At 38.4% G+C, this 12,928-nt stretch overlaps 1 protein-coding gene across 2 annotated transcripts in view; it reads left to right on the top strand.

Annotated features, from left to right (window-relative positions):
* The window catches only part of LOC104853022 (cytochrome P450 3A9), a 45,086-nt gene that overhangs the window by 23,800 nt on the left and 8,358 nt on the right, over positions 1-12,928 (top strand). For both annotated transcript variants that reach the window (XM_010610842.1, XM_010610841.1), the window contains exons 10-12: positions 1,848-2,008; positions 7,906-8,132; positions 8,470-8,632. In XM_010610842.1, the coding sequence (XP_010609144.1) occupies positions 1,848-2,008; positions 7,906-8,132; positions 8,470-8,632 (551 nt within the window). The remainder of the gene's footprint in view (positions 1-1,847; positions 2,009-7,905; positions 8,133-8,469; positions 8,633-12,928) is intronic.

Raw genomic sequence — 12,928 nt, 5'->3', positions numbered from 1 at the left:
CTCAAATTCTGATAGGTTTGTTCACTGGAAGCCCTTTCAATTGGGCTTATGAATCCTTTCTAATTCTTTTCGTTTTTGTTGGTTATTTTTAAAGTAATCTTTTAGAGAACAAAATGTGCGGACTAGGTGTGATTACTTGATAGTCCCTTCCCATCAAATATTTCCCTATATAGCATTTTTCAGTGACATAATTTCACTTTGATCAATTTGAAGCTACAATGGTGTGACAACAATCTGATAAAATTCCTGAAATTGCAGTTCGTTCCAAAGTAAAAAGGACTGACTCCAACACAACCAAGTAAATGTATCTATGTCTACAAATATATCAAACTATTTATTCTCATCTATTTTTCTAGGTCACTATTGAACTATTGAACATTATTGAAGGAAATAGTCTATAGTTTCATTGTTCAATATAGTAACCACCAAAAGTATATGGGACATTTGATATGTGGCAAGTGACACTAAAGAACTAAAAGTATAAATTGTATTCCATTTTAATTAAAATATACATATTCTTGTGGGACTGGTGGTTAACACAGTGGATATCAGTGTTCTAAATGTTGATTTTATAATTAAATTTCAATTCATTTTTTGAAATTCATGCTTGCTGGAAGAAATGCATTTTAGTGGAATTTTCTACAGTATCATTACAAAACCCATTATTACCATCAGTAAAAGAGAATCCTGTAGACATTTCAAGCTTTCATTTTTTAATATATTTAGACTTGAATTTTATGATTGGAGCAGGTGAAGTGTTTATTTCAAGGCTTTGCAGATGTACATTTCCTAATCCATTCCCTGATCACAGAGACCGATGCCTACCTGTACTTAGCATCTCTCAGGAGAGATTCAAGAGGGAGAACAACACCTATCACAAGGGCTACTGTGAGATTAAGTAGAGCAGAAAGAGTATGCATATGCTAAAAAGAAGACATCTGGGCCATGATTGAATAGTATTATTAATTTTGCTCAACACACCCTAAGTTTTCTCATATTTCATACCCAATGTCTTTCTATTCAAACATTCTTTCTTTTGCTACTCTAACACCATTCATTACATTAGGGTCAGTCATCACTATTCTACCTGCTTTATTTCTCTGTGGTTTCTGTACAAGAGAGGTGCCCCAGGTGTTCTTTTACTTGATGCTTCTGAAAAGTTATTTTTTGAGTTAGGTTGTAGATACAAGTCACCACATTTTGAGAAAGTTCAAATTTTAGTAAGGTAAATTTTAGGTGGGTTTGAGATTCAGTGTTTCCAATCGGGTTCACATGCAGCTGATCCTGAGTGTCTGTGGACCACACACTGAGTATCAGCAGTTTCACTTATATCCAAAATTGTTCCTAAAATTCCCTAAGATATATTCAGGAGAAAGGTCCTTTAATTTCACCCACAGTGATTACTTAGTATCTAAAATCTTTCAAAGTGTTTCCAGATGTTTTTAATTAAGATGATTTAAATTTTTTCTGAAAGAGAGTGTTATCACATTTTTACACATACAAACTGGTTTTGTCATTATCCAAGGGGCACACTACTTAAACTTTGTATATTACACAGAAATAATTTCTGTTGAAATTACTCAGCTAGGTTGTTGGTGTAGTTGGCATAATGAGGAGCAAATGATCAAAACCCTGTAGATCTTGAGAAATTGAATTGAAATTATTCTTCCTTTTCAGTCCCTGTTAGATAGATGTTTTTAAAAGAGGAAACCACTCCCTGTGAGACTCTCAATTGCTTTTTCATTTTTTATCTGAGTATTTGTGAGTTATATTGGGTTGTTCTCCATCAAAATTGTGATGTTATACATCAACTGGCTTTCCCTAAAATTCATTTCCTCTCCCATCAGCTCTTACTGATCTGGAGATTGTGGCCCAATCAATTATCTTTATTTTTGGTGGCTATGAAACTACTAGCAGTGCTCTTTCTTTTGTTATGTATGAATTGGCCACTCATCCTGATGTCCAGAAGAAATTGCAGCAGGAGATTGATACAATTTTGCCCAATAAGGTGAGTGGATGATATTTAGAGAGGAAGGGAAGCATAAAAGTTATAATAATAACCTTTTAATCAGTGTCTTGGCTACATTCTCATTGTTGGGACAAAACACTCAACACCCACTAGTTATGTTGCAGGAGGAATTGGTAGGAGACACACACAGAGATGCAGAATGGAAGTAAAATAAGAAAAAGTTTATTTTGTCAACAAAAGGCCAATCACACCCAAAAGCCGTGCCAGACATAGACCCCTAACTGTCTTATGGCTCTCTCTTTCATAGGGCTTTACAGCCTTGATCTCATTCAGGTGGTTACATTTCATTCCCGCAGTTCACATTGCCAGTATACAAATCATGGTCAGAAGAAAGTTAACTTTCAAACCAGATGTAGTAATTCTTTGTAGTTAGGGGTGTTTACCTTTAAGAATCACCTAGCTATCTATCCTAGCCCATAGGAAGGGGGTGTCCAGGGTCAAGAAAGCAAATGTTAACAATGGTTCTTTTCATCTTGATGCTTTTACGATCATGTGGTTTACAGAAATTCAGAGCTCAGGGTCTTGATGTGCCCCTGTTATCTCAGGATAAGACCAGATGACTCATTCAATGGTTAATGCCTCTGGTGTCTGTTAATTCTGAACTCAACAAAGCAAACTGCTGTTAGAGACAGTAGAAGCCATTCTACATTGTGACATTTTGTAGGTTTTTCTATTTACAAGAATTTTCTCTATCAGTTAAAGGATAAAGTGCTTATTTCAGCTTACAGTTTGTAGAGGTTTCAATTCATAGTCAGATGGCAAACTCCACAGCAAGGTGGCATGGCAGAGGAGAAACAGTCCATGGCAGGATAGGCAGGAGGCAATGAACAGCAGCAGAAGCAAGCTTCCTTTTCCCTTTTATAACATACAGGTTACAATAATTTTGGAAAGTGCCACCCACACCCAGGGTGGGCCTTCCCACTACCCACACCCAAAACAATGCTAAACCACTCAGTAGACAAATTTAGTACCACACACCTTTAATCCTAGCATAATACACCATAAATCCATCCAGCTCTGAAAAGCCCCACCTATCTGTGTATGAGGCTTTGGGAACATCTAGTTACAAGTCATAATATTCCTCTCCTGGACCCCCATGCACATCCATTTATGCAAAAGACATTTAGTCCATCACTAAGACTTACTAAAGTCCTAACAGCCTCATTATTGCTGTAAAGTACTAGTTAAAAATCTCCTCTGAGACCTGTCATGTGAAGGTACAGGATCCCAGTAAGGAATGTAACTGTATTGTAGACCAAGATTGTACCAATAAACTCAATAAAAAGAAAAAAAATTTTTAAATCTCCTCTGAGATATAAGGCAAAGTTTTATCTGGAAGCTCTCATGCAAATGAAAAGAAAGTTAAATACTTCCAATATACAATGGCACAATATAAACATTCTCATTCCAAATATGGGGACAGAAAAGATTAAAACCAAAAGCTGATCTTTCACCATGCACTAAACTAAAATCCAAGTGGATTAAAGATCTAAATAATTTAAAAAGAGACACTAAATTTACTGGAAGATAAGTTAGGCAGAACTCTTGAAGACATTGGCATAGGAAAAGACTTTATGAACAAATCCTCAGTAGCATGGGAACTAGCACAAAGAATCAACAACTGGGATCTTATCTTATTAAAAAGCTTCTGCACTGCAAAAGAAACCATCAGCAGAACTAAGAGACAACCTACAATGTGGGAAAAAATTTTTACCAGCTGATCCTCAGACAAAGGACTATTATATAGAATATATAAAGAACTCAGTAAATATATGAAAAAATGTTCCACATCACTGGTCATTCCAGAGATGCAGATGAAAACAACACTGAGATTCCACCTCACCCACAAAGAATGGCTGCTATCAAGAAATCACGCAATAACAAATGTTGGTGGGGTTGTGGGGAGAAAGGAACCCTTCTCCATTGTTGGTGGGAGTGCAGACTGGTGCAACCACTATGGAAATAAATATGGAGATACCTCAGAGAACTAGGATTAGAGGTTTCATTTGACCAGCCATCCCTCTGCTGGGTATCTTTCCAAAGAATTTAAAGAATCATATCACAGTGATATATGTGCACTCATGTTTATTAGCAGCACAGTTTGTAATAGCTAAAACTTGGAATTGCCCAATTGCCCATCAGTTGGAGACTGGATAAAGAAGATGCGTTTTTTTCTATAAATGGGAATACTACTGAGCCATAAAGAATGAGAAAGTAGAGGCATTCATAGGAAAATGGATGTATATTGAGGTCATACTTTTAAGTGAAATAAATAAGTCACACATGTGTAAACACTGAATAGTTTCTCTGATGTGAAAAACTATAATTGTAAATGAGATCCTAATAGTATAATTGACAATGTGAAATAGGAAGAAAAGGGCTAAAGGTGTAGGGAAAATTGGAAGGGTAGGGGAAAGGTAATAAGCAAAATATATATATATGAGAAAATGAAAGAATGGAAATAAAATTGTTGTAAATGGGGAGGGAAGGGGGGAGTGAATGGAGCACAGGGACAAGGGGAAAAAATAAGAACCGAGACCTGTCATGTAAAGGTACAAGATCCCAGTGATGAATGTAACTGTACTGTATCCCTAAAATGTATCAATCAACTCAATGAGATAGAAAAAAAATAGTGGGACAGAAAAAAAAATAAAACCAAAGTGCAAGGACAGACCCATTATCTTTTTAAAGGGTAGAAAATACAGGCTCTGTGTGGCTATGAGTAGCAAGCAATTTTCAAGCAGCTTTATAGTTTGAAGCTGACAGCTTGTGGTTTTGACATCTGCTTCTGTGCAGGCAACACTTTCCTTCCCACTGCAAGTTGCCAAGCCTATACAAATTCCCCTATTAGTGCACAAGACCAAATCCCTAGCAAGAAGTCCAGTATCCAGTCAATCAAGTGTTGACCCTTAGAGCAGTGAGTATAGGCCTTGTACCCCATAGAACAGGATTGTAGCCCCAGATTTGATCTGAGCATCCCTACCCTTTCACCAGAGTGTCTTTGTAGCACTTCCTTCAATCCTATAATAAAAATGCTTTCATTTTTTCACTGGTCTTCTCTGACTCGTCTTTCTCTTTCTTTGTAGCAGAGAGAGGTAGCCCTGGCAAGCATGAGTCTGGTGACCTTTAGTCCCCAGACCAATTGAATGTAACAAAAGGAAGTCCAAAATCCAGCAGAGCAAACATTAAATGCTGCGGTTCCATGTGTAATGTCGGGTGCAATCTGTTACAAGATGTGAACTCCAAAAGTATTATGCCCCTGTGGTACTGCTGGTGGTTGTAGCTCTCATGGCTTCTCCCTTGGGCCAGCCTTGCTCATTCCTTGTGGTTCTCTTCAGAGGATCCACATTCCTGCCATCTCTAATCTCCTGGGGTCTTCTCTGAACTTTCAATTTCACACTCAGTTTCACATATTGCCCTCTCAGGGCTACACTGTATGACCTTACAGGCCATCTTCTGAAACCTGGATGAAACAAACTCTTTCACCTTTCAAATATTGAGGCTGCAAATGGTGGAGTGCTTCTGATTCTTTTGATATCTTCAGGGAACATTTTCTATTATTTAATTCCAAAGTACTTGGATTTTGATGCTAACTATTTCAGCATCAAAGTTCTTCTTTGCTACTTCTCTTCAGTCTGTACCTTTTCTGGAATTTCCGTTCAGACCAAATGCAAAACTTTTAAAGTTGTTGTGCTAGACTCTTTGTTCTTGATTCTCAGCATAGATCTGGTTAGAAGTCCCCAACAGCTGACATGCTTCATCATTAGATTACCTTGAATTTTTTGCCAGATTAATTAGTCTGCCACACTTAACTTCAGTCTCAGGCAAAGTCTCTGGACAGGAGCAAAATACAGGCACATTTTCATCCAGGGAATAAAACACATGATCTGGAGTCCAGCTGCCAATGGAGTCACTTCCAAATGAAGCCTTTTGAGCCCGGTCTTTTCCAGCTGCATGTCTATATTCTGGTCTTCTGAGCTCTGATCAGAATCTCCCATCAGACTCAGCTCACTGCATGCTAGGGCTGCTTCTTCAACCAGCATCTCTAAACCTTCCCATAGTACTCCTACAAGCCAGTTCCAAAGGCTCCTAAACCACATGATCAGGTAGTTGCACTGCAAAGATCTCACTTTTCTGATACCAAAATCTATCTTGGTTACTTTCTTCTTCGTGTGAAAAAATACTTAACACCCACAAATTAAAGGCTGAAAAGCTTATCTCAGCTCACAGTTTGTAGAGATTTCAGTCCATATCCAGATGGCTCCATATCCAGAGGGTAGTATGGCAGAGAAGAAACAGTCCAAGGCAGTGGAGGCAAGAGGCAGTGAGCAGCAGCAGCCAAAGCAAGCCTGCTTTACTATACAAACTATAAGCTTTTTCAGTGCTGCACCATACACCCAGGGTGGACCTTTCTATTGCTCACATCCAGAACTATGCTAAACTACTCAGTGGACTAATTTAGTACCACACACTCTTAATCTGAGCATCACACATCCTAAATGCAGCAAACTTGTGAAAGTACCATCTCTCTGTGCATGAGACTTTTGGGAGGACATCTAGATACAAGGCACAACAATTACTCTCTAGGAGAGTTTTTCACAAAATCTTAAGCATTGTCATCACCAGCTCTATAAATAGATGATATGCAGAGAGAAATGCAGAAGAAAATACATGTCATGGATGCTATTCACAGAAATAAAAGCTCTTCATTAAAGTGTGTCAATTCTGTTGTATTCATTATCTGTTATGATAATAACACCTAGTAGGAAACATCCACAAGATCTCTAGAATTATGAGCATTTTCAGTCAAGTTTCTGATTAGTTGACTCTACTGATATTGTTGGACATGGTTTGACCTGGCTGTAGGCCGAGTGAGGCTGCACTTGGCTGGGATGGGTAGGATGACTCAGCCCTGTACACAAATCCTTGTGTATCACTTGTAGAGCTAGAAGTGAAGAATCTAAATTGTGAACCAGAGTGTGGATAGCACTTAACCTATAAAATAAGGCCTCTCCATTGTCACAACAACAGATAGCCACATAGCTCCATATGTTTTCATCTCTCTGCAACTATTATTTTGTGGTGCATGAAGGCTTTGGGCTGACATGGGTGATTAGACAGAGAGGGGGGCACAAAGCATCTTATATCAGGTCACAATGAAGTCCTGAGGCACCAAGCACAAGACTGGTCTGTCCGCAGAGATTTGGGCTGAGTGTGGGTTCCAGGCTCCTTAGAATTTTAAATGGAGCTAAAATTGTGTGCCCTCATGGTACCCAGTTGTAATCTTTTATTACATTGGGAAAGTAGGTACTAGTTATCCCCCAAATTATTTAGACAGTTTTATAGATGACATAGTGCTGTTAATTTTTACATATGAGGAAAAGGGTAACCATGTTATTCTTATATGCTATAGTGTTCCTCAAGTCTCTTTCAATATAATCAAAAGCAATCCTATGGGAATTTTCAAGTAGGAACAAGGACTTTGCATTTTGTATCTTCTGTTTAGTTAATAGAGATATGCAGCCTCTCTGTTAAAAGACAACAGTGATGTCACCATATTTTCCTTGAGTGGAACTGTCATAATCTATTTGTCATGTTTTTCCCACATGAGAAAGAAAAGCAGTACCTGTTAATGCTGAGAATTTCATGGTCTGGGCTATGATATGCCTCAAAGGTCTCCCATATGCATAACTACTGTACATCTCTGAGTAGGCCATTAAGCAGATGAAAGAAAGTGATGTAACTGCTCTTCCAGTGTTGAGGTCCTTTACCAACATGAGTTATTCTTTGGACTTCCTAACACTTTACTGGTACTGCATAGGCTGAGTTGAAAGACAATACCAAAATATAATCCATGTACATCCATTTTTTCCCAGACACCTGCCACCTATGAAGCCCTAGCACAGATGGAGTACCTGGATATGGTGGTGAATGAAACACTCAGATTATACCCAATTACTGGAAGACTTGAGAGGGCTTGTAAGAAAGATGTTAAAATCAATGAAGTGGTCATTCCCAAAGGGTCACTGGTGCTGATACCAATCTATGCCCTTCATCGAGATCCCAAATACTGGAAAGATCCTGAAGAGTTCCACCCTGAAAGGTAAATGGCCCTTGGGAAAATAAATTCACCCTGATACAGTCTTTCTGAGTATGCCATAATGTCTCTTACTGGACAGGAACTTCATTTTTGTGTTGAAAGATTAATTTTTTTGGCACAGACTTATGTCAACAAGATTGGAAACTCCTGTAGGGGAAGGTGAATAGAAAAGATCTGTACCTTGCAAATCTCATAGCAAAAGCACAGTTGGTTTTCATGTCCATCTAAAATCTTCTGTATACAACTGCTTGGGAGTTGAGGGTGTCCGTGACAATCTAACCAGTAAATATTGTGATATTTAAGTTTGATTGACTTTTTTCATTTACTACAATGTAACCAGGTTCAGTAAGAAGAACAAGGGCAACATTGATCCTTACATATACATGCCTTTTGGGGCTGGACCCAGGAACTGCATTGGCATGAGGTTTGCTCTCATGAACATGAAACTTGCTCTCATCAGAGTCTTACAAAACTTCTCCTTCCAAACTTGTAAGGAAACACAGGTAAGGCCAATCTTTCTGTACAAATAATGATTTCCCAAGATTTTTTTTTTTTTTACTAAACCCAGGGTACCTTTTATTTTTTTATTTTGGGGTTGGTTTTTTTTTGAGTCAGGGTCTCACTATGTAGTTGAGACTGACCTGGAACTCACTATGTAGCCCAGGCTGGTCTTGAACTCACAGTCATCCTCCTGCCTCAACCTCATGAGTGCTGGGATAACAGGTGTGCACCACCACACCCAGCCCCAGGGTACCTTTTAAATGTTTGCACATTCTTTATTCCTTTGCTGTATGGGCCAAAAATCTCTTTTGGAGCCATCTATACAATTTTAGGATCTTTTGGTTTTGGAGTTTTTAACATGTGGCTTTATGAAGACAAAGTGTAAAGTATCTTCTAAACTCTGAAGGTTAGCATGGATATGTGGTCTCTATTTGTTTGTTTGTTTTTATTTTTTGAGACAGGGTCTCACTATATAGTTGAGACTGACCTGTAACTCACTATGTGGTCTCAAACTCACAGTGATCCTCCTGCCTCAGCCTCCTGAGTGCTGGGATTAGAGGCGTGCACCATGATGCCTGACTCAATATGTGGTCTCTTTGTACTTGAGGAATGCTTAGATTCAATTTTAAGTCACTTGCAATTGGGACATATTGTGCACAATTATAAAGGGCAATGTTTATGTTCTCATGTTTGAATGGTGCCCTCCTTACCAGAGTTTAGAGAAACTCCCTTGTGACGGCGGTCTATTTCTGGGACTCGTGCATATGAAGATGCAGCTCCTCTCTGGCTGTAGGATTTCTGCTTGGGAGAGAGAATAAAGTTGGTTTTCATGTTACTTGAGGCTTCAAGCCAGCTGTTTAGCTGCTCTGAAAGTGTAGATAATGGGCCTTAACCCCGAGATTTAGGGCATTCTGGCAAACCTGGAATGAGGTAGATACTTGTCATAAGCTCCCATTCTTCTCAGGTAATATTTGTCACACTTCATGAGGATTTGCTTCCTTTCCTGAAATCAGAAGGTTACTATGTTGGAGGCTCACAAAAATCGAACAACATGACCAATGGGAATTGGGTAAAGAATTAATTAAAAAATTATAGGACTCAAAAGTTCCCCATTTATATAGCATTCAAAGCCAAGAAGAAATGTCAGAAACACAAAGCAGAGCATAACTGTCCTGAAGGCCCTTACCAGCATCAAACTGAATCAGTTTAAATAACAAAATTGGCTAGACTCTAGGAGTGGAGGACTGCCCATATAGTTGAAATATGCAATATCTGCTCAGGATTCCCTTATAATTTTCAACAAACACCAAGTTAACTTCCTATGGATTTCACAAAATAATTTGCCACAATGTCTAAGGATCAGATTTAAATTTTTTCATTTATGGTATTTACATGAAATTATGTACATACATTTAAAAATTAACATAATTTAGTCTTAGACCTGGTACAGAACAGGTGCTCATGAAGTATTTTTTCTCATTGAGTGTACTGGTACTTTTTGGGTATACAGTAGTTACATTCATCATTGGGATCTTGTACCTTTACATGACAGGTCTTGGTTCTTATTTTTCTCCCATACCCCTAAACTCCCTTCATCTCCTCCAACCTCCCCTATTTACAAAAACTTTATTTCCATTTCTTCATTTTCTCATATTTTTTTCTTTTCCCTTATTTCCTTTCTTACCCTTCCTACATCCCCTACACCTTTAGCCCTTTTCTTCCTATTTCACATTGTCAATTATACCATTAGGACCTCATTTACAGTTATAGTTTTTCACACCAGAGAAACAATTCGGTATTTCCACGTGTGTGACTTACTTATTTCACTTAAGAGTATGACCTCAATATACATCCATTTTCCTATGAATGACTCTAATTTCTCATTCTTTATGGCTGAGTAGTATTCCATTTTATAGAAAAACCACATCTTCTTTATCCAGTCTCCAACTTATGGGCAATTGGGCTGTTTCCAAGTTTTAGCTATTACAAACTGTACCGCTATAAACATGGGTGCACATATATCACTGTAGCATTATTCTTTTAATTCTTTTGGAAAGATACCCACCAGAGGGATGGCTGGGTCAAATGGAACCTCTAATTCTAGTTCTCTGAGGTATCTCCATATTGATTTTCCATAGTGGTTGCACCAGTCGGCACTCCCACCAACAATGGAGAAGGGTTCCTTTCTCACCACAACCCCACCAACATTTGTTATTGGTTGATTTCTTGATAACAGCCATTCTTTGTGGGCTGAGGTGGAGTCTCAGTGTTGTTTTCATCTGCATCTCTGGAATGACCAGTGATGTGGAACATTTTTTCATATATTTACTTACTGCTTTTACTTTGTCTGAGAAATGTCTGTTCATTTCAGATGCCCATTTTTTTGTTATTGTTGTTGTCGGACTGTCCTTGGTTTAATCTCTGGATTATCACCCAAATCTTCCTGATATAGTTGCACCCTAGCTTCTGTGTCTCTAACGACCCACAGACATTCTCATCTTCATAACATCAGAGAAAACAGCTCATCAAATCAACCGCAATGCTTTACCCCAACTGATACAATCAGCAACACATTAAGATCAAGCATAACTTTGACACTGACCACCAGTAGTAGTCACTAGTTTATCACCCTTAAATCATTTGAATTAAATTGAAATCAAGAAGCAGTCCAGAACATGTCTGCAGTGAACAAAATTTCAATATATTTACCATTTAATGGCTCAGACAGAGTGAAGATGCAAGACCCCTGATCTCAGTTAGCTGATGGCTGAACCCCATGACGCTGACTGACCTCGGGCTGCAAGGCCCAGACTGAGTTCCCCAACCTTCTGAATGGTTGAACTCCACAACGTTCTATTACAGGTTTCCCACACCCTTTCTTTAGAGATGTTCAAAGTTGGAAACTCAGAAAAATACCCTTGATGACCACCTCTACCTCTGCAGAGTGGGTCCAAAGACTGGCACAGTCAGGAGGTCTGAGAGTGCGGGAGGGGGCTTATGGGGGTTCAGGGGTGCCCACGCGGCTAACTTCCCAGCACTTGAGTGATGGCGGCTGGGTGGGGAGCAGGCATGGTTCCTCAGATGCCCATTTTTGAAATGGGTCTTTATATTTGGGGGGTGCTGATTGTTTTGAGTTCTTTTTATATTCTGGAAAATAGTCTTTTGTCTAAGGAGCAGCTGGAAAAAAATTTTTTTCCCACATTGTAGGTTGTCTCAGTTCTGTTGATGGTTTCTTTTGCAGTGCAGAAGCTTTTTAATAAGATGAGATCCCAGTTGTTCTTTTTAAATATTTGGATCTTTAATCCACTTGGATTTTAATTTAGTGCATGGTGAAAGATAAAGGTCTAGTTTTAATCTTTGGCAGGTTGACATCCAGTTTTTCCAACACCATTTATTAAAGAGGATATCTTTTCTCCAGTGAGAATGGTTGGCTCCTTTGTCAAAGATGAGGTAGCTGAGTACATCTGGAGTTGTTTTTGTGTCTTCCAGTCTGTTCCACTGATCCTCAGATCTGTTTCTTTGCCATTACCATACTGTTTTTATCACAGTGGCTTTGCAGTATAGTTTCAAATTGGGAATTGTTATACCCACTGACATATCTCTGTTGCCTAGGATGGCTTTTGCTCTTCTAGGTCTCTTATAGTTCCAAATGAATTTTTGGATTCTTTTTTTATAGTTCTGTGAAATATAGTGTTGGAATTTCAATTGGCATTGCATTGAATCTGTATAGCAGTTTTGGTAGTATGGCCATTTTCACTATGTTGAGTTTTCCTACCCAGGAGCAGGGGATCTCTTTCCATTTTCTTATATCCTCTTTGATCTCTTTTTGCAGAGTGCTGTAGTTTCCAGTATAGAGGTCTTTTATTTCTTTTGTTAGATAGATGAATCTTTTTTTTGGATGCAATTGTGAAAGGAATTATATCCCTAATTTCTCTCTTAGTGAGTATATTATTTGTGTACAAGAAGGGTATGGTTTTTTGAGAGTTGACCTTGTATCCAGCTACTCTGCTGAAAGTGCCAGTTAAGTCTGGAAGTTTTATGGCAGAATTTTTTAGGTCTTCTATGTAGAGTATCATATCGTTGGCAAATAATGACAGTTAAAATTCTTCCTTTCCTATCTTTATTGCTTTAATTTATTTTTCTTGTCTAATTGCTGTGGTGAATGTTTCCAGAACTATATTGAAGAGGAGTAGTGATAATGTGCATCCTTGTCTTGTTCCTGATTTTAACATAAAGGTTTTCAGTTTTTGGCCATTTAATATGATGTTGGCTGTTGGTGTTTCATAGATAGCCTTTAT

This window comes from Fukomys damarensis, unplaced genomic scaffold, assembly GCF_012274545.1.
Source record: "Fukomys damarensis isolate Sample0158 unplaced genomic scaffold, DMR_v1.0_HiC HiC_scaffold_17, whole genome shotgun sequence".
Taxonomy (NCBI): domain Eukaryota; kingdom Metazoa; phylum Chordata; class Mammalia; order Rodentia; family Bathyergidae; genus Fukomys; species Fukomys damarensis.
This window is presented reverse-complemented; position numbering and strand designations above follow the sequence as displayed.